Source organism: Pipistrellus hanaki (genome assembly GCF_964339955.1).
Source record: "Pipistrellus hanaki genome assembly, chromosome: 1".
Classification (NCBI taxonomy): domain Eukaryota; kingdom Metazoa; phylum Chordata; class Mammalia; order Chiroptera; family Vespertilionidae; genus Pipistrellus; species Pipistrellus hanaki.
Genome location: NC_140503.1, coordinates 130,473,043 through 130,496,114, shown reverse-complemented (window position 1 = coordinate 130,496,114; position 23,072 = coordinate 130,473,043). Strand labels below are relative to the sequence as shown.

The following is a 23,072-nucleotide window of genomic DNA, read 5'->3' as shown; positions in this document are numbered from 1 at the left end:
ATGATTAAATGGACTTTCCACTTGGATGACACAGCCTTTGCACAAAGGCAGTTCTGTAGTTGAAAGTACTGCCTGGTGAGTGTTTAGGTGGTTTGAAGGGGGCAGCTAGCTGTGTGATCGTGCCACCTCTCAAGGCTTATGAAGTCCAATGCAGTTTTATTGACCTTTTTACCATGTTGACATCCCTTGTGACAAAAACTACTGGCCTTCTGGCCTTTCATTTAGGATCCTGGAAACACTTCATCATATCTTGAAACCCCTTTACTTTGTGCTTTATACCTGAAAATGATAAAAATCCCTTCCCTGATTCTTCAGCTTTGGGAAGGAAACCCTCCCGTCTCCCCTGGTCCTGTATTTAAGGAGGAGTTTCTTCGGTGATACCAAGGCTTCTTTTTATCTGTCCTCTGCTCCCATTCAGCCAGCTGTTGTCCAAATGCATCTTAATAGCGGAGCAAGTAGCCACATCCCCAGGTGGCCTCTGAGCTTTTAGGATTTAGCTACCCAGATTACATCTTTTCTAGTAAATGCATTGGTGTATTTATTAGGGTTGCACTTGTTACAAATATGTCCCTTTTTTCGGGTTCCTCGTTTATTTAATCGACAGGATTGTTATCTGCTTGTTGACATATGGGCTGCATTACTGGTACTTTGCAGTGATCTTTAGTGGTATGCTTATTATGAGTTCATTTTTTAATCATACATCTTGTGTATACCAGAGGAGAGGTAGTTTAGAAGTGGATACATGGATAACATTTCCCTGAGGATGTTTAACAATCACAGGCAGTTCTAAAATGGATTGACACAGCCAAATGCTTTGTAAAATAAACTCACAGATAACGGTTTTGCCATTGATCCTTTATAAATTACTCTCAAATTGAGGTTATGTGGTTGTAGCTTTCCCTTATTAAGTAGAATAAAAGGCATTTTAACTTACTTAGAGACTTTACAGGCACCCATTCTATCAAATTGTATTACCAGAAAGAAGCTCAATACACAATATGTGTGGATAAGTTAGGATGATTTGTAGGAAAATAGCCCACATAGAGTAGCTTTGATTCCTATTTCCAAGGAAATATAAAGGAAAGGAGCAAACTGGTCTCTTAACATACATTGGATAATTTTGTTCTGTTTACATAGAGATAGACTTTAATTTCAACTTAGCTTATATAAAAAGACATGTAAATGTGAATTACCTTCGTTTCCTTCCATCGTAACTAAGAGATGTAATCTGTTACTGGCAGAAACTTGTTTATCTCAGTTTATAGATTTCAAAACATATATATTTATATAATATGGTAATATCTGGTTAAAATTTATAGAAGTGGGTGACTGGAAATTTTTGTATCTTACTTATTTAAAAGTGAATGTAATGGCTAAGCTCAATACTGAATCCATCCTCTTACAGATAGTAACTAAACACTGGGCAGGATGAAAACAGCTACTGAAGGAACAGGAATAAAAGCAGGCAGATACTGGGGGCTGGGAGGCAGGTGTTAAATAAAAAGAAGACCGTGGGGTGATCATCCCCAAATTTTCAGATGAGTGGCCTGAGGTCAGCCACAGTTGACAACATATGATGTGACTAAAACAGTGATTATAAGATTTGTAATCTTTCTGGCCGTATGAACACAATAACAGAATTTAGGAAACCACAAGCTACTGGAAAGTAAGAAGAATCACAAACAGGGGAGAGCCAGGAGGAGGAACCACAGATTCTGGAACCAAGTATTTGCCAGGAAAACACCAAGCAGCCTAGTAGTTAAGGATGAAAGAACTGAATTAAGATCTGAGCTGCTTCTCAAGAGGCAAGTGTGCAGTTTGAGACCAACCGAGTTAATTGCTTGCTATAACAGAAAAACCAACCATCTTGGGAGTAATATGCCACAACATAACATTTAAAACATCCAGATTTCAATCCAAAGTTCCTCAACATATGAAGAAATAGGAAAATCTGACTCATTCGCAGTAGAAAAGACAACGAACAGAGACTAAATCCAAATGACCCCGATGTTGGTAGCATTCAAGTATTTTAAAGTCCCTATTATAACTAAGCTCAGTGGTGGAAAGCACTGGATCCAAAAGTGTGGCCCGAATGCCAGCTCCCTCAGAATCACCTTGTTGGAAATACAAATTATCTTACTCAAACTGAATCACTAACTTTGGGATGAGGCCCAGCAGTCCTGTGTTTTTAAAGGCTTTCCAAATGATTTTGATATCCTCTAAAGTTTTAGAAGCATTGATGTTAAGGTAAATATTCTTCTAATGAATGAAAAGATAGGAAGTGCCAGAACAGAAGTAGATGTATAAAAAAGGGAAATTCTAAAACTGACAAATGCAATATCTGAAATAAGCAAATTCATTGAAAGGGCTTAGTAGCAGGACAGATATGAGCAAGGAAAGAGTTTATGATATTGAAGACAGAAATTATTCTATCTGAAGAACAGAGAAAAAAGTTGGTATGGGGTTGGGAGGAAGATGAAGAGAATCTCAAGGATCTGAGGGCTGCCGAAACCGGTTTGGCTCAATGGATAGAGAGCGTCGGCTTGGGGACTGAAGGGTCCCGGGTTCGATTCCGGTCAAGGGCATGTACCTTGGTTGTGGGCACATCTTCAGTAGGGGGTGTGCAAGAGGCAGCTGATTGATGACTCTCGTCGATGTTTCTAACTCGCTATCTCTCTCCCTTCCTTTATGTACAAAATCAATAAAATAAAAAATAATAATTAAAAAAAAAAGGATCTGAGGGCCAATCTCATGTGTAACTGGAGACCCAGAAGTGGACACAAAAGAGGAAGGAAAAAATATATGAAGAAATAATGATTCCTAATTATTCAAAGCAGCTGAAAGATCTACATTTACAGGTTCAGGAATCTCAGTGAACTCCAAGCAGTTTAAATACAAAGAAACTCTGCATAGTCAAATTGCTGATAACCAATAAACATAGAGAGAAAACTCTTGGAAGTGTCCAGAGAAAAATAATACATTTCAAATAGAGGAATACAGTTTGAATAATAACAGGCTTTTTATCAGAAACAACAGAGGCCAAAAGAGTGTGAACCAATTTCTTTAAAGTGTTATAAGAAAAAAAAAATTACAATTCTATTGTATATCCAGTAAAAATATACAATTATGGAATTACAATTCTATATCCAGTAAGAATGAAGGTAAAAATAATACACTTCGCCCTAACCGGTTTAGCTCCGTGGGTAGAGCATTGGCCTGCTGACTGAAGAGTTCTGTTCTGCTCAAGGGCACATGCCTGGGTTGCGGGCTTCATCCCCAGTAGGGGGCATGCATCTGATTGGTGATTCTCATCATTGATGTTTCTCTCTCTCCTTCTCCCTTCCTCTCTGAAGTCAATAAACAATATATTTTAAAAAATAATAATACACTTCAACAAAGAAGATATACTAATGACAAAAGTGAAAATTACTCAATGTCATTAGTCATAGGGAAAACGCAAGTTAAAATCATAGTGAGATGCCACTAGACTTACCTATAAGAATGGCTAAAATTTGAAAAACTGGCAGTATCAGTTGGGAGGATGTTTAGCAACTGTAACTGTATACACTACTGATGGGAATGCAAGATGATATATTAGAAAATAATAGAGCAGTTTTTTAGAAATATATACACACTAGAGGCCCTATGCACGAAATTCATGCAAGGGGCTCAGCCCTCGTGTCCCTGGCTTCGTCTGGAAGGTTGCCTGGCTGTTTAACCTAATTAGCATATTATACTTTTATTATTATAGATTTACCATCTGATCCAGCAATCCTGTTTTTAGAGAAATGAAAACAGCGTTATAGGCTGCATTATGTCCCTCCAAAATACAAGCTTTAAAGTCCTAACCTCAGGATCTCAGAAAGTGACTGTATTTGGAGTTAGAGTCTTTAAAGAGGTAATTAAGGTAAAATTAGGTCATATGGTGGGCCTTAACCCAATACATCCAGTGTCCTGATAATAAGAGCACACACCACAAGCTTGGAGGAAAGAACATGTGGAGACACAGGGAGAAGACTGCCATTTACATGCCGAGGAGATGGACCTCAGGAAAAAAAAAACAACTCCACTGACACTCTGTTCTTAGACTTGCAGTCTCCAGAACTGTGAGAAAATAGATTTCTGTTATTTAAGCTACCAGGTCTGTGGTATTTTATGGCAGCTGGAGCTGACTAATATATTAATGTTCCCACAACAACATGTGCTTAAATGTTTAGAGTGGCTTCACTCACAAGCACCAAGAATTGTAAACCACTCAAATGTCTCGCAACTGATAAATGATGGACAAACTGTGATACATCTACATAAACTACTCAGCAGTAGCACAGAATAAATTACTGATTCGTGCAATAGCGTGAATGATGCTCAAGTGCTGTTTGCTTCCTGAAAGAAGACAGACTCAAAGGCTACATAGTATATGATTTCACTTATAGGACATTATGGAAAAGGTGGAATTATAGGAGCAGAAAACAGATTGGTGGTCCAGGAATCTGGAGCCTGGGAGGCGATGATTACCGAAAGGCCAGTGCAGGGGGTTTTGGAGGTGAAGGTATCGCTCTGTATCTCCATTGTGGTTGTATTCATACTCTCATTCATTCAACACATGTTATTAGGCACCTGCTGTGTGCTAAGCAGAGCTCTAATGTCTAGGATACAAATGAAGAAGGCATGGTTCTTTCTTCATGAGTGGCGGGAAAGACAAGCACGGTAACAGACTGCTCGTCTTATAGATAAGATCTGTGTGTGTGCGCGCGCGTGTGCCTGTGTGCGCATGTCTGCTTCCTCAGTTGGCCAGCTTTGTTGCTGCACGCTGGTACCAATGGCTCAGTCTCATTTCTCTCTTTCAGACATCATTCAGCCGGGGTTTCACAAAGAACATGAAGCTTGAAGCCGTAAACCCCAGGAATCCAGGAGAGCTCTGTGTGGCCTCTGTCGTGAGGGTGAAGGGGCGGTTGCTGTGGCTTCACCTGGAAGGTAAGCCTGCTTTGTAACCGTTCCGGAGAATTTAGGATCCATCCAGCACGTCTCAGAAGTGTCCTTTTTGTGTTCCTTTTACTTAAACAGCTCTTAAATTATTCAGTGTTCTCAAGTAAGTGAAACTAATCAAATACAAATTTGTACAGAGGCTCTCATTTTAATTTAATAATTTCATGAAATGAGATGCTGGAGTGATAATTATATTTGGAACACAGTGGGTTTTTTACATCTATGATTATAAAAGCTAATGTCACAATTAAATTAATATGAGTCACTAAGACTGGTATTTGAGGTCTTGGTTATTATGAAACTTAGTAATTATGAGGATGGAATTGCATATTTTAATGTGAATAATGCCCTTACTTTGGTTTCTTCCATAGTTGTTTAATTTTTCCTTAAAATACTAAATGGAGACGGCTTTCTCCCCAAATATACAGGCCAAAATAGGTTTATACTTGTAATACAAATAAATAATACAATAATTAATAAAAAATAATACAACAATAAACTGTTTTGCATATTCACAAAGATAACTACTTTTGCCCACCCCTGTATAATAAACAGAATTCAGGCTTGTTTGTTGGTGTTTAAACTGTTCTTTATAGCTACCTTTTACTTACAATTATACATATTATATAATTCACAGAATAATGTACTTTGTAAAGAAACCTTGATCAGATAGAAGACTGTTTTCTAGATGTTATATTTTCAATGAGAAAGAATTGAAATGAATTTGATATCCAAGGTTTTCACATTTTTTTGTGATTTAAAATACTGAGTGTTTTTTTTTATTGTTTGTTTGTTAGTTTCACAACACTCAATAGTTATTTCAAAATAGTTATGAAAAAAAAAAACAGTAAGACTAGATCTGAATAATAAAGTTATGTTAGCTTTCCTGGTCTATATTTTAGATTTTTTAACATGCTTGTATTACCATTGGACTAAAAAGTTTGGAAGGTCATAGAATTTCTGCTAATCTCTTCATCCTTATTTCATCAGTAATCAGGTCTAACAAGCATTGAAAGTTTTTAGCTAGGCCTACCATCTCATCAACCTTACAGTTCAGGAGAGTAGGAAGGGCAGAGAGCAGTCATTTTAGCTGAACATCATAGGTATTGTTAATTCCCAGAAAATAGTTTAAAACATTACCATGGTTTAAGATTTCCAATCCTACATAATAAAAGGCTAATATGCAAATTGTCCCCTCTACGAAGAGTTTGACCAGGGGTGGCTGCCTGTGGCCCCTCCCACTGGCTGGCCCCACTCCCTATTAGCCTCCCCCACCCCAAACAGGGTTGGGGCTGGTCATCCAACCTCCCATGGCCCCTCCTCCCATTCAGCCTGTCCCTAATTGGCCCCAATTGGACAGGCCAGCTGCACCCCACCCCTGCATGAATTCGTGTGCCAGTTCTCGAGTTTGAAATAAGAGGAAATTCTCAAAAAGTTGATTGCTTTGTTTTTCAAATAAAATGGCCTCTAGTGGAAATAGCCAAAAGGTAGACACAAGCATAATAGTGATAATTCTGCAACCACAGTAATTGTGTGACCTTATTTTCATTACTACGTGCAAAGTTGATTCCATTGCTCTTGGAAAAATAGGAGCTCTTGGATGATTTTGAATCCCTTAATCCAGTGTTTCCCAAAGTGTGGTACGCCTACCCCCAGGGGTATGGGAAGAGTTTGGTGGGGGTACGCGTTGCACCGGAGTTTGGTGGGGATATGCACTGCACTGTGCTTAGCTGTGCCTAATTCTACGTTCTCATGAGTACAAGGGGTACTCAGCGTTACGAAAATTTTAGAAGGGGTACACATATGTCAAAAGTTTGGGAAACACTGCCTTAATCGAACATGCTACTAACTTATACTATGCTAAGCTATATCATGAGATTGGAGTCTTGTTTGCATTATTAATTTGAAAACAAAAATGGAAATGTTCAAAGCCCATGTATTACCATTATTATTGAGCACATTGTGGTTAAAATTATTTGGCAGTCCTAATTTGTTTATATCCAAATTGCTGTTTTTCTTTAGATATAAATTGGTGGATTTATAGCAAACTAAATACAAGTCAGTTCATGGCAACGCTTTTGCTTATTCTTCAGAGTGCTTTTATTCTGTAGTAATGAGTTAGTTAGGCTTCTAAAGCAGGCCAGAAAGTAAATTATCCATTTTTCCAGGCCGTGCACATTTAAAGAAAAAAATTAAAACCATCTGTTGACTATCATCTACCTGGAATTATTGGTTAAAATTATGCATTTGTCTCATCAAATAAAGTAAATTCCACTCAGTCTCCTTAAATGGTCTTAAATTTTATGTTTTATTTTGTTTTTGGTTTGGGTCTTTACTGAACATTTATTATTTTATATAATAGCAAGCTTGCTGGTACTTAGTTCTCATTATTTCAGTTTTATGTAATAGTATTTTCTTTCCTCAGTCCTGGGGACAAAATGTTAGAGATCCACTATGCTCACTTTGTGCCTGTTAGAGTATTTTTATAATGATGGTAATGCTGATTATAGACCATTTATTTGACACTTTGAATTTATAAAGTACTTCATAACAATTTATCAGTTATATTTGTGCATTAAATTGATTTGAAGTATTTCAACACATGCCTAATTGACCACTTGTAGGTCATTAAAAGGGTAATTTTTATTTAATATTTCACTTCTCTTGAAGTCAGATAGTTCTTTAAGTGTTGAAGGGGGAGCAATGAATAAATTACATGAGATTTGTGTAATATTATTTTAGGTGCATATTTGGAAAGAATCTCAAGTTCTCACAAAGCCACTGATAGTGATCAAGGCAGTTTCTGATGAAGGGGCTTTGTGTTTTTGGAAGGACATTGTTGTGCTTTCTCTGTGGTAATACTCTGCTCTAGGTAACCATGTGTACCATCCTCGCATTATCTATAGAGTAGAAATGTTAACACATCCAATATTGCAGCTACACAACACTGCCTCACACTCTGGTTTTTCTGTCTGTGTTCTCAAAATCCAAGTCACTTCACAAACAGTTCAGGTCATTTTCTCCTGGGACAAATAGGATGTGAGGATTCTGTTCATCCTCATAGCATGTTCACTCTCTAAGAAGGTTTACATCTTTGCATTGCCTTCTTGGTTTCCCTTATATCATTATTATTAATACTAGTGGCCTGGTGCATGAAATTCATGCACAGGGGGTGGGTGTTGGAGTGGTTCCCTCAGCCCAGCCTTCACACTCTCCAATCTGACATTCCTCTCACAATCTGGGACCACTGGCTCTTAACTACTCACATGCCTGCCCGCCTGATCACCCCTATCTGCTTCTGCATGCCTTCCTGATTGCCCCTAATCCCTTTGCCTGCCTGCCTGATTGCCCCTACCTGTCCTCCCCTGCTGGCCTGATCTCTCCCCCAATTGTCCTCTGCTGCCAGCCTTATCTCACCTCCAACTACCCTCCTCTGCCAGCCTGATTGCCCCTAACTACCTCTGCCTCAGCCCCCACCACCATGGCTTTGTCTGGAAGAAAGTCAGACATCTGGTCAACCTGGTCTAATTAGCATATTATCTTTTTATTAGTATAGATAAATTATAGGATAGGATTGCTTAAATGGGAGGGGGGTTTCGGCAGGAGGATATGCTCTTGACAGACAAAAATACATAATTCCAATGTCTGGACTGATAGCAGCCATATATTGCCAAACCAGTCATTAAAAAATTGAACTTCATATCTTACACCTTACACCAAACAACTGTTGCCCTTAAAACCCCTCCTCAGCCCCCACCTTAAGTTCTGCCTTTGCAGTTCACCCAGATTTGGTTCTGATTGGTCAATTTGTATGTCAATCAGCATCAAAAGCTCTGCCTCCTAGGCAGCCATTTGCTCCTTGCAATTCACCCTGATTTGGTTCTAATTGGTCAATTTCTATGCCAGTCAGCATCTCTGGGCCTATCTCTGGGCCCGATCAGAAAGGTGGGGCTGATCAGCAGCCCCTACAGCTGCTGGTGAGACCCAGAGAGAAAGAGAGGCAAGGGCTGATTAACAGCTGCCATGTAGGCTATGGATCAGACCCTACTTCTCTCTCAGGGCCTCTCTTTGGGTCTTATCTGCAGCCCCCACAGTAGTCAGTGCTGGGTCACCACGCCTGCAGTGGTGGAAGTCAGTGCTGAGTCACTGCTGCAACCCAGCACTGACTGCAGGACTGACTTCCAATGTTCAGTTAATCCATTTGGACATTTTGAACATTGTGGACCCTGGCTCTTTATATAGGGAGGTAGGTAGGTAGGTAGGTAGATACTTAGGTGAGAAACAGATAGATAGATAGATAGATAGATAGATAGATGATTTTCTCATTTAGAAGAGATGCAGTGGACTCCTCATTCCTGAATATGAAGTATTTTAGATTTTTAGCTGAGGCAGAAATGCCTTTTATGTCATAAAATGTATGGAAACTAACAGGCTTAATTTTTGCTAAGTTATTTAGCTCTTTTTGTTACCACTACAGTAATTTTTGTGGAGAGCTTTAGAATATGAGCATCAAAGCCTGGCTTTGAAATTTGGAGCACTGTTATGAATGAAAACAGACAGGGTATTCCTGATGAGTGTTTTTGCATTGGGAACATCTAGAGAGAAGGATATCCTGTAAGTTTTATTACCCAGGGCTTTCAGTTCCATCTAATAAAAGAGTAATATGCAAATTGACAATGGCTCCTGTACACCCACAAGCCACGGATACCAGCCAATCAGAAGCTAGTATGCAAATTAACCCAACCAAGATGGCTGTGGCCACAGAGCAAATTGGAGGTTTGGGTTCCCCCGGCAATGGAGGAAGCCAAGCTTCCTGCACATCCTGCCTGACCCAGTCCTCCGCTCAAGACTACAAAGTTTCAATTAAAAAAGATAAATAAATCCCAACAAAAATGGCTGTGGTCACAGAGTGAGCAGGAGGCTTGGACTTTCCCACCGATGGAGGAGGCCAAACTTCCTGGCCTGTCCTGGCCTTTGCTCAAGGTTACAAAGCTTCAATTATAGAAGACAAATAAATCCCAGATACCAGGGCCTCCACTTGGGTCACTGGTGGGTGTGACTGGCCTGCAAACCACCACAGGCCTATTGTCCAGGCCAACCCATGCCCCAAGGGAACCCCACCCTAATCTGGGACACCCTTCAGGGCATACCAGCTGGCCTCTACCCATGCACCAGGCCTCTATCTTATCTAATAAAAAGTAATATGCAGATTGACCATCACTCCAACACACAAGATGGCTTCCCCCATGTGGTCAATGATGGCTGCTCCCATGTGGACACAAGATAGCCACCACACAATGGCCAGCAGGAGAGGGCAGTTGTGGGTGATCAGGCCAGCAGGGGAGGGCAGTTGGGAGGCACCAGGCCTGCAAGGAAGGGCAGTTGGAGGTGATCAGGTCAGCAGGGGAGGGCAGTTGGGAGGGACCAGGCCTGTGAGGGAGGAAAGTTGGAGGTGACCAGGCTGGCAGAGGAAGGAAGTTGGGGGCAACCAGGCCTGTAGGGAAGGGCAGTTGGGGGAGACCCAAACCTACAGGGGAGGGTAGTTAGGGGTGACCAGGCCTGCAGGGCCAGTTATGGACAATCAGGTTGGCAGGGGAGCAGTTAGGCATCAATCAGACTGCCAGGCAAAAGTGGTTAGGGGCAATCAGGAAGGCAGGTAGATGAGCAGTTGGGAGCCAGCAGTCCTGGATTGTGAGAAGGATGTCCGACTGCCTTTTTAAGCCCAATTCTACTGGGATCGGGCCTAAGTGGGCAGTAGGGCATTTCTCAGGAGTCCCAGATTGGAAAGGGTGCAGACTGGTCTGAGAAACACCCTCCCCTCCCATGCACAAATTTTGTGCACCGGGCCTCTAGTAGTGTATAAATTTCAATCTGTGGATCATGTGATGTATAGTTTTGGACAGTAGCTTTTTAGAGTCTGGGATTGCATCCTTCCCTGTGAACTTCACATTCCACATTGACAAGCACAGAACATGCAGGGCCCTGTTCACATGTTGCCCAGGGTTTCCGCAGGTGTCAGCCAAAGTGAGCAATGTGTGGACTCTTTAAGCCTGTGTGCCTCACGTAGAATTTCAGTGTAGGTATTTAAACACAGGATTTGCTCTCTCCTTTCTCCCTCTTAAGAAATGCATACTCTGTGGAATTGTCCAGTGCCAGTTTTTTATTTATCTGATTTTTTTTTCTTCTCAGTTTCTTGGCTGTGGTGAGATAGACCTGGCACGTGCTGTTCTGCTGGTGTCCCTTTGTCCACTTGCTTTGCGTTTTAGGCATCATCTAAGGGCTGATGGGAATGCAGCCCTGCACTTTGCAGGACAGTCCCCTGACCAGGCCAGGCTTGCAGGGCCATATCCTCACCCTCTTTACCTGCAACTAGCAGTGTCCTAACCCAGCTTACATCTGTGCTATTAGGATGATGGTGGCAGCTTCAGGCCTTTTACTTCTGGAGCATGGACCTTCACATAATCCCGTGTTTGCCCTTGCCTTTTTTCTATTCTCAGCTGTCTCCTGGTGTTTCCAACTCGTAGTTGTTCTGATTCCTGCTTTCTAAAGAGTAAACCTGTAGCCACCAGCCTGGGTGGAGGTGTGACCTGCTGTGCAGAGTTGTCAGTGTGTTGAGAGGTCTAACTGCTTCTTGGAGAGACTTTCAACCAGTCTTTTCTCAGTCTAGCCGCACCCATCCCTTGCCTCCACGCCACTGCCTGTCTCGGGGCCGGCAGCCTGGACTGGCTTGCTTCTTGCCCTCCTGTCCTCTGTACTTTGAGGACTCTCAGCTACTTGGTGAATAAACAAATGAGGTGAATAAACAAATATACTAAGTATGGTTAATGGAGTTTTCTGCCTGCGTCCCTTGTGGCACAATTTGATTCTATGTCAGACATGGGGATGAAGGCCAAAACCAGGGTAGACATCAATAAATATTTTGAAACATACAAATCTTAGGTTACATACTGAAATGGTGGAAGCTTATTCTTTTCAGCAAGTTAGCTGATCAATAGTAAGTTTCATTTTTAACATTAAGTAACAAAGCAAGACATGCATTGTTCGCTCTGCTCACGTGTTGGGAATGTCAGTGGATAAACGGGAGGCATTTTCAGTTCTGACTCACACTCCTGGCATGGCAGGTGTCGTGCCCCTTTCCTTAAGTAATTTCCTTTCCATCTCCATTTCCCCCTCACATCCAGTCTTCCTTTTGCGAAGAAGTGCAATATACATTTCCATCCCTTGCTTTGGTTGTTTTTGTTTTAAGAAAGATGTTTCTTTTTATGTAAGTTCCTCCACAGTCACGTGCAATTCCCCAACTTTCGGAGATCTTAAAAATGTCCTTTGCAGCATTTGGCCTACCTTGGTCTTTTTTCCAAAGTTTTCCTTCCGTCTTTTCCGGAATACTGGCTGGGCAGCTTTCTCTTCCCCACTGAGGATTCCCTAGTTGAGGTTCTTGTTTTCACCTTTGTACTGCTTTCCTCACATGTAAAGGGCAGAATTCTTCAAATCTTTTCTTCCCCGGTGCCCATACCATCTCATCTTTCTCTGTGCGTCAAATAGCAGTTCTGCGCTAACCAACCCGTATGCCCACCACTCTCAGCACTCACAGGCATAACCCCATTTTCGCCCACCCGCAAAGCACCTCCGTGTGCACATAAGCTTGGTACAGACATTACTATGTCGCCCCTGTGTTTGCTCTTCTGTTGGAGTTTTTGATCTGACCTGGTGGCACCACAGTCATCCAACTTAGAAATTCTAGAATAACTCCCATTGTTTGTTTACACCCCACAGCTCCTGTGACTAGGTAGTCACTTGGGTAGCCCTGTGTCCCTGGGCAGCTCTTCCTTCTCGCTGCCACTCTCCAGGTTAGGTCTTCATCCCTTCCTCTTAGGATTTCAGTAGTCCCCTAACTGCTTTCTCTGTCATCTTCATGGACTCTAAGAGCTGGCTTTGTAAAATGCAGTCAATGCCTTTCTTCTAACACATGTGGAGTCTGTATTTCTCGTGGAGCCAAGACTCCAATTCTGGCTTTCAGCAACACACCTGCTTCCTAGATGTGTGATTATGAGGACTTTTTTAGTTTAAAATCCCTGTTCTTATTTGTACAGCGCTATAAAATGTACATAATAATGGGTTCTGCTTTGGAGGATGCTATGGAGATTAGCTGGGAGAATTAGTGTCTATAAAGTGCTCAGAGTTGTGTTTGGCCCGTAATAGTCAGAGCCCAGTAAGTGGAGGTGGTGAGGAGCGAAAAGAAAGGTAGTGTTCTTCCCTGAAGCCTTACCTCTCTGCATAGAGCCTGTGTGCCGTCCGAATAGACCACTCAGGTTAGCATCCTGATACCGTGGTTGGTGCTGCGAGACATTGCACACGGCTGTACTCCCGTCCTCGCCTATAGCCTGTCGCAGTGGTCGGCACTTCTTCAAAATAAATTCTCCCAGGCCGAAAACCAACTTAAGCACATGGGCCACGAAGTTTCAATCGCACTGTATGTGTGTATCTGAGTGTGGTATTTTGTGGAAGAGCCACACTCAAGGGGCCAAAGAGCCGCATGTGGCTTTCAAGCCGCGGCTTGCCGACCACTGGCCTATCACGGAGCATGGTGTTCATACTCGAGTTCATGGGCTCACTCAGTGTTTGCTGAATAGACATGAGGAATAAATAAAATCTGTGGTCTCTAATGAGAAAGTGATTTAGGATACAACAGCCCCTTAAGAATTGTTGTTTGAACCAAATTTTGAATGATGAGAGGTACTTTATACTTGTAAGTTAAAATCTAAAAAACGTCTTGGTCAGTTTTTTTCATATGCTTGATTCAGTACCAGGAAACTACCTTCCATATTATAATCAACAATCAACAGGAGTCCTACTAAAATGTAGATTCCTGGCGGTCTGCCTTTTAAAGTCCCCTCCCCAGGTGATTCACAGGCACACTGGAGTTTGTAAGGGACCCTAAGGGGGTCAAATGAACAGAGTGCAGCAGGTTTCAAAGAAAAGTCTGTGAGCCAACCTCTTCTCTTTAGGATACCAGGGGCAGATAACTGCCCCATGATTTGTGAAAAGTCAGGTGGTTAATAAGCATTTCGCTAGACTTGCAAAAATGAAACAGAGGGAAATGCAAATGTGAAAAGAATTACATTTCTAGTCAGGGTGGGTTCAAATCTTTAAAGGGGTGCAGCCTGAAGAAGGCACTGTGGGAGGGGGGGGTTGCTTTGGCAGATCAGCGTATGCAGCAGAATTTCCTGCCCTCCGAGAGGGTGGCCCCACAGTGGGAGCTGTCCCTGGGAGCAGGCCTTCATCACTCCAAATTTGCTTTGTCCCCCAAACTGTCGGGCAGTTAGACAGGTTCTTGGTGGCCAGCGACAGAACTGGCTCTGGCTGTCTCAGCAAAATGGGAATCTGGGAGGAAGGCCTTTGGATGGCGGCTCCAGGAGACTTTGCAGCAGGAACCAAAGCGAAGTTTGGGCTTTCAAGCTGCCGTTGTGAAGAATGTGACTTCTGACTGACCACATGGTGGTTCAAAAGGTCTGAGCCCGACATCATCTGCCTGCAGACAGAGGGTAGATCTGGCTGTTCTCCTTTATGGTAGATGGCAATGGCTGCCTCATAATGGAATTCTGCAGAAACAATATAGGTCCCTAAGAGGAATAAGACATGATAGATAGACCAGAAACAACAAGCAAGGGAAGGGGGGGGGGGTTAGGGGGCAGGGAAGGGGAGATGGAGGGGGACGGGGAGAAAGCTGCCTACTTTTATATTCTGTCTGAGGCTCTGGAACTAGACTACTACTTGGATTGGAAACCTGGGTGTGCTACGTGCTGGCTGTTTGATCTTTTTCTGTACCTCGGTTTACTGATCTATAAAATGGGGATGAAAACTGTCCCTATCTTTTAGGGTTGTGGTGCAGATTAAACACGGAAAAGAGCTGTAAATAGTTGCACTCCTGTGAGTGTATATGTCTCTCTTGCCACACACACATATTGAATTCCATTTCTGCAGTTTTCCTTTAGGTTATCTACATTCTGTCATATCTGGATCTTTCCAGTCACAGTTTTGCTCCTCTCTTTATTCCTTGGGAATTTAGTTCCGTAGCTGACAAAGGGATACTCTAAAATCCTATTCCTGAATGGGCATCTGACACTGGAAGAAGCATGACAGGTGGCCCATGGGGTTTCCAGCACCCAGTTCTTGCTTGCTCACCATAATCAACCAGCTCTTCATCCTTCTAGTGGTTTACCTCTCAATCACATGCTGAGCCCATCACAATTTGGTGCAACCTGTTACTATTAACAAGGCCACTGAGCAAGGTTAACTTATTTCCTTAACTTCCTTTGCCTTTCTTCCCATTCCAGCTTTTACCTGAGATGGAGGGGCCGTCCCAGTTCTAATACTGGAGTCAATGAAAATAAACCCTCTTTCTCACAGTTAGCTCTTAGTCTCTTCTCTCACATCCCTCTTGTCTCCAGCCCCCCAGTAGCATCTGCTACTCCTGTGCTCGCCCATGTTCGTTCTCTTCCATAGTTTGCTGGGGATGAAGCCATTATGTAATGTGACAGGGCTGTGTTTCCAAGATTTCAGTGTCACACAAACTATCTCTTTCTTTCATCCTGATGTTCTGAGTAGAACAGGTCACACTCAATGGCAGGGCCCTGAGTCTGCTGGGTTAAACCCTGCAATTAGAAGGGCAAGTAGGATTTTGCGGAAGTGGAGGGTAGCCGCTGGTCTGAGGACACAGTCTCAGGATACAGCCAATTGCAATATTATTTGAAGGTTCCAAAGTGATTCTTACAAATTTATTTTGCTTTCCCGTCTAGATTTATTTCATGCACATATAAAAATGTTATTTTTCTTTTTAAAACAGATGGTAGCCTAATATATATACAGAGTATTCTGCACCCTGCTGATCATTGTGTATTCAACTATACATACATGTTTTTACATATAAGTATATAAAGAGGTTTCTTATACGTTTTTCATAGCAGCAGGATATTCCATCTTATGGATGTGTAATAGTTATTTAATTTCTTTTTCATAGATGGAGGATTAGGCTTCCTGATGGTTTTTTAAATGAAGGATCTGGATAAGAACAAATAAGTATAGTCCATATTGACTTGATGCAGCAGAAATAAAGTCAGAGATTAAGCCATGGTCTTGTGTCATTTATAAGAGTTTTTTCTGTGAAATGATAAATATATTATAGCAGTCCTTAGTGGAGCATCTAATTTTGCATACGTGGTTTTGGAAATCCTAGAATAATCAATAAAAGAGCATTGTATACATTTTTAATGGATTATAAGAGGTTATGTTCTAAAAAACTCTTCAGAGTCCAGCAAGATGTATCCAGATTCATAAGGTTGATAAATAGAAATAAAGAATTAGCACCTTCATTCAGAACAAGATTGGAAATCTTTCCTGGATGACAGAGAACCCACTTTTTCATTCGTTTTTGCCTTAATGGGCTAAATTTGGGGGTGGGAGGAAGGCAAGACTATAACTTTTTTAAGGATTGGGTAGCTGACACATTGCAGCTCATAAATATTTGCTTAATTGAATGGAAAGCATGATCAAAGAATTTTAAAGTACAGTGAACACAGCCTTAGAAATGTATTAATGTATACATTGTTATAGAGTGTATATATTAAAGCATTAATATGATGTGATGTTTGAACTAGCAGAACATTGGAAGACAAAAGTCATAATTCATAAAGGAATAAGCTATAAAGTTCAGTTAATGCTGCTTTGACCTTGAAAAGTTATTTGTAGCTAAATATAAATATGGAAATAGAAACATATCTAGTAGTTGAATTCAATTTGTGAGCAAAATTGTTGAGTAACTGGGAAACACAGACTATTTTTGTGAGTTTGAAGACTAAGAACCTCTTTATCTCCTGTGTAATAGAAAAATAACTCAACAACCCTCTTCATTGCAACCTCTCCTCCTTTTCAGAGGCTCAGCTAAGATGCGGATTTATCATTATTATGATTACGAAACAGGAAGTCGGCAGATACCCACTAAAAAGACAATGACTCTGGTGTGACATGGCCAAAGCCTGCAAGTCACAAACTGAGTTCAAAATAATCAATTGCAATCAAACTTATAAAGGAACATGTTCCCTAGAGAAATTGTGTCATCTGTTTTCACTGCTCTTAATTGGTGTTGTAGAGAAAGTTATGTTTAACTTTCATTAGCAAAAGGCTGATCTTTGCTTGGTGCGGGGTGAAGAATGTCTTGGTGGCTTAAATGTATATCCTGTGGCCCCCACCTGAAGCTCAGCCATGCTTCTTCAAATTCAAAGCTGTTCCTAGGAAAGGAAGGACGAGACTCTTTCCCTCTGCTCGCTTTTCTGGCAATGCCAATGTTTCTGGGTTACTTCCTCCTCCCATTTTCAGTCACAAGATCTCTCCTTTCCAGAATCCCCACTCTATTTGAACTCCTGTACTCTTGCTGTTTTATATTTCAGGCATTTGTGCCTATTATAAGGCTATTGCCAGTTTTGTGTTTAATATCCAGGAGTATGTTTTTCTCAGTTTCAGGGATGCACAGTATTTTCCTTCTTCCTAGGTGTCTTTTTTGGTGTAACCTGTTTGTACCTATTGTCTTAACTTTTCAATGCAGGCCTGCAGACTCCTGCTCCAGAGTTTATTGTTGATGTTGAATCCATGGACATCTTCCCAGTGGGATGGTGTGAAGCGAATTCTTACCCTTTGACCACACCTCACAAAATAGTTCGTAAGTATTGCCTAGTTTGAAGCCCAGATGGATAACCTCCAGTGTTGGTATGAATAAATAGACAATTTTGTTAAGATAGTATAGCCAAGTTGTAAACATAGAAAAGTTTTTTTTTTAAAATATATTTTATTGATTTTTTTACAGAGAGGAAGGGAGAAGGATAGAGAGCTAGAAACATTGATGAGAGAGGAACATGGACCAGTTGCCTCCTGCACTCTCCCTATGGGGGATGTGCCCACAACCAATGCACATGCCCTTGACTGGAATCGAACCTGGGACCCTTCAGTCCACAGACCGACTCTCCATCCACTGAGCCAAACCGGTTTCTGCTAGAAAAGGTTTTAAATTTCCCACAGAACACTGGCTTTTTAAATCTCATTCATTAAGTTAATGAGATGAACATTTCACAGGTTGACAAAGTCACAATGACGACACAACTGAAGGTCACAGAGAGGCAAAAATAAATATCTGGAATCTTCTCTCTGTTTTGTAGACAACTCATTATTTTTATTAAAAAATTAGACTAACTACTATATTTTTATATTATCATATCTGAGAAAAGACTACTTTTTCTCATGAGGTTTACCCCAAAGGAGTCATAAATGGCCCCAATAATTTAGCAACATAGATATAAAAACTAAACTATTATCAGCACTAATTGACCAGAGAAATGTCAACTGTTCTTTGAAAAGAGCATTACATCACATCCAGTACCAACTTAAAACAACATTAGTGGTTAATCAATCCCACAATACACGCACTTAAACATAGGGTGTCCCAAAAAATGTATACACACATTTTGAATAATTATAAAGATAGTGTTTATTAAAATACATTTCATTTTGAAAATTGAGCTAGTACCTGCTGAAGTGTGTATACTTTCTTTGGGGACACCCTGGGTGTATAGCAGTGTGTGTTAAGATACATTTTTATAATAATATGTCTTTATCTTGAAAAGATAACCTTTTGAAAATCTTCAAACCTAATAAATCTTGGCATTAAGTATTCTACCATAGGTTTGTAAAAAATATTATTTAAAATTTTGGTTCCTTAAAGATAAGGGGTTTTAATTTTTATAACCCAGATTATATTTATTATATTTTAAATATAATTTATATACTAGCTTTACTCCTTTCTGGCAATATACTTGCGTATATATTACATGTACACTAGTACATTTATGTAGAATCTCAGAGCATTGATATAAAGAAAGTTCCATCTCATAGTTGGCCTTTTATTTCCTTATGTTTCCTGATGTCAACAGATTTTGAAGGGAACTTAGAGTCCTCCTATTTGATATTCATCACTGTGTGAAATAAAGGAGGTAGCTCTGATTATAGGCAAAGTGGGTTTTAAAGGATTCTTCTCTCTCAGATACCATACTGTTCAGGGAAACTGACCTAATGAGAGTAATATCTTCCCTTCATTTTAAAATATGTCTGAAACTTTGAGCCCAGGATAATTATTTCAATCTCAAGTCATTGTTTTTTATTTATCCATCTATGTCTAAACCCAACAACTCTCAACATCTTTAGAAGTTTTGTTGGGATCAATTTATGCTTATGTTGGAAATTTCAGGAACATTTGTACCAAAATAAATGCCAGAAGCTCTGGTCTTTCTTTATTAAGGTGGTTTTAATCAATTATAAAAATGAAATGAAAATTTTCTTTTCAGAAAAATTATTATTGACTGCTTTATGTTACTGTTTCATAGACATATTTGGTAGATAGCAATCCTCCTTTCAATAATAAAATGCTTTAGTTTAAGAACATGTCTCTAATCCTAATTTGGGAGTAGCTATTATGGTAACATTATTTGACTTATCACACTTTCTTTGGGGGGAAAACTCATCTAGATAACCATACTTGCAACAATTCATCTTACCAGGTGTGTTCATGTGAGGTATGATAGGCGTGCTATTTTTCTTTCTTATTAAATCATATTTTAAAATGAAGTAGACAGTGTGTAGTGATAAGATTAAATGTACTGAATTCTATTTAGACCTCATTTCTGATTAGTCAAAGTCTATTTTATGCTTGAAGCAATTAAGATAAAATTGTGGTATGAATGAAATAACTTCACAGTATTTAAGTTGTTACTTTAAAACTAACAGCTTTACACTAAGCCATTTTTTTAAAGTGCTTTTACCCAACTAGCTAACCAAACTGATTTTTTTTTTTTTTTTTGGCCTGTTTTACAGCACAACAGAAGAGAAAGATTGCAGTTGTGCAGCCAGAAAAACAGTAAGTTGTTTTTTGTTTGTTTGTTTGTTTGTTTAGTTTTCAAAAATGAACTGATAAACTATGGAGTATCTTTATAGAGGATAGGAAGCATGGCTGGTGTTAATAGTGTTAGTCTAACACTAGTAAAGATGGCAGTAAAATATATCTGTGGTTTACTGTGCACCTATTTTGTGCAGGGCACAGGGCGTGCTTCTAAAGGAACTTCTACTCCAAATTGTAACATCTCACTTTGATTCCACCTCAGCATACCGGAAGGACACCCCAATCTCACTCACTGTTAGTGATGGCACTCTGTGATAGTGGTTCTTAATGCCCGACAGGCCACGAAGCCCCACTCAGCATGCTCCTCGCCACTAGTGATGGCTGGGCCTGCTGAGAGAGACTTTAGGGTTGCTGCCCAGCTGGGTGAACTTTTGCAAGTTGCTTTAATTTTTTTGCATCTCAATTGTAAGATTACTATTCCTCAGGGTTTTTAGGACAGTTAAATTAGATTCTGTGTGTAAAATTTGTAGGCCCTATGTTATTGAATAAGTATAGATTATCTCACATTTCAGTTGTAATTTTATGAGAAAAAGGGGTATTTGGGAATACTGTGTAGATGCCAGCAGTATTTTTTTAAGAAACTTGTGACTGGAGGGTAACATTTTTACATATTGGAAAATATCTAAAATATACTAAAATACATATTCCTTGCCAAGCCTTTCTGTTTTCTCAATATTCTGATGGAAATGAAATTAAAAACCATATTTTTCATGTTTAAATTTAAATAAAATGAAATTGAATAACTGCATTGTTATTGAAATGTGGATAACAGAATTTCTTGCACATTCATTTCTAAACAGTGTATCAAGTTAATAATGTGATTCCAACACTGAACTAAAGAATAAGTAATAAAATAATGGTTTCATCATTGAATCCAGATTTGAATACCTAACCCCTAAGTGTGCAGTCAATGGATCAGCAGGTTCCACCCCCTTTTTAAAAATATATATATTTTATTAATTTTTTACAGAGAGGAAGAGAGAGGGATAGAGAGTTAGAAACATCAATGAGAGAGAAACATTGATCAGCTGCCTCCTGCACACCCCCTACTGGGGATGTGCTCACAACCAAGGTACATGCCCTTGACCGAATCGAACCTGGGATCTTTCATTCCGCAGGTTGACGCTCTATCCACTGAGCCAAACTGGTTTCAGCAGGTTTCACCCTTTTTTTGCATCACTCACCAGACTGTTCGTCAAACACAGGCAGCTAGAGGCTCCCATCTCCAAAACACCCAACTCTGCATGTCTAACAAGTTCCCAGGTGACACTGATCTGCCAGTGTACAGGCCCCCACTTTGAGAATCAGTGCCATGGACCACCCAATTTACATCTCTCATATTGGTTTACTGCAATTTTATGTAGCTTTTCAAGTGTGTTTTCTACCCAGCCAGCCTAGACGCCCTGTGAAATCCATTCTTTTCCCCCCTAAGATCACTAGGCTTTATATTTATTCAGCAACTTTTTACTGAAACAGAATGTAGACGTTTGTCTTAGAATAAGCCTACTGCACATTTTAAGAGCCATCACTGATAGGTTTTCTTTTAAGGTCTTGTTCTCAGTGTGGCCACGACCCACACAAACACAGTCACCCAAAACCAAAGGTCAGTAGAAAGTGGTTTTCAATTAGACATTAGAGAGAATTCTGACTTTAATTAAAGTCAATGTAAGTTGATGTTTCTTCTTGTCTAAAATATCGTTAAGTACATTATTATAATTCTATAACAAAAAACCAGCCCAGGAGTGACCTAGAAGAACCTCATTAATCAGTGATGACCACTCCAGGGTCAGGTGTCTTAGGATTATTACAAGATTTTGAGAACAATCTAAATGATCTTTTTATATATTCTTAGTGAGGTTTCTCCTAGATGCACACATCCTATCTTACTAGGCTCTTAGCTTGGATTTCTCTAATAGTCGCTTTAAGTTGTAAAAACACTTTGGAATGCAGTGGTTTCTTCTACAGTGTGGACCCATGAGAGTTTTGTTTTCTTTATCAACAGATTGCCATCCACAGTGCCTGTTGAGAAAATACCTCATGACCATTGTCTATTCCCTCACCTGGAAACCACAGGTAAACGAACCCGTTTAGGGCTCTCTGTCACTTCCCAATTTGTTGTTAGGAGTGGAGACATGAATATATATTTTAGGTCAATATGCAAATATTTTAGATTTGAGCCTATTCTTTTGTACTCTGTTGCTACTTATTAACGGATAACATTTTAAAACATGTGTGTGTGTGTGTTTTTAAGCTAAATTCTTAAGTGTCTATTCTTTTCTGCTTTTTTGTCAGTAGCTCTAGACAGTTCTCTTGGTCTGCAGGAAAAGGGTCCATGTACTAATTAGAAATTATGAGCCCAATTATTAAGTTGAAAGTAATAATTATCAGACATTCCTTTTTTTTAAAATTTTATGTCAGTTCCACTTGCATTTTTACAGTAGTGGTTAATACTTAAATCCCTGCAGGCTTTTGAATCATTCTTTAAAACCCCCTGTGTTTGAATAACTGGTTGTGAATCATATGTTTTTTAAAATGAAAAGTCCTATATCTTACAGTGATCTTTGGAAACACAAATGTGAATTAGCCTTTGACCACAAATCTGATTATAGACGCGTTGGTACATTCAGTAATATATTTGATTAAGAATTCTATTTTCTAGTCAAAGTGAAATCTGCTCTGAATTCCAGGTTTAAAAGCTTTATGCTGTGGAAAAACCATATTAGTTAAAATTATCTTTATCATAAAGAGAGCAGTTTTATGAGTAGCTTACTAAAATTATTTTTCCTAAAGGTCTAGGAACAGTAATCCTACCAAAAAATTCCATGTAAATGCAGTTGTAGACTAATTTTTAAAAAATATATATTTTATTGATTTTTTTTTTTTTTCAGAGAGGAAGGGAGAGAGATAGAGAGCTAGAAACATCGATGAGAGAGAAACATCACCAGCTGCGTTGTGCACACCCCCCAATAGGGATGTGCCCGCAACCAATGTACATGCCCTTGACCGGAATTGAACCCGGGACCTTTCAGTCCGCAGACCGACGCTCTACCACTGAGCCAAAAACGGCTTCGGCTGTAGACTAATTTTT

The 23,072-nt window shown here is 40.0% G+C and overlaps 1 protein-coding gene across 3 annotated transcripts in view; it reads left to right on the top strand.

Moving 5' to 3' along the window:
- The window catches only part of SFMBT2 (Scm like with four mbt domains 2), a 207,140-nt gene that overhangs the window by 150,637 nt on the left and 33,431 nt on the right, over nt 1-23,072 (top strand). For all 3 annotated transcript variants that reach the window (XM_084869269.1, XM_084869268.1, XM_084869270.1), the window contains 4 exons: nt 4,848-4,974; nt 17,585-17,698; nt 19,900-19,942; nt 21,987-22,057. In XM_084869269.1, the coding sequence (XP_084725395.1) occupies nt 4,848-4,974; nt 17,585-17,698; nt 19,900-19,942; nt 21,987-22,057 (355 nt within the window). The remainder of the gene's footprint in view (nt 1-4,847; nt 4,975-17,584; nt 17,699-19,899; nt 19,943-21,986; nt 22,058-23,072) is intronic.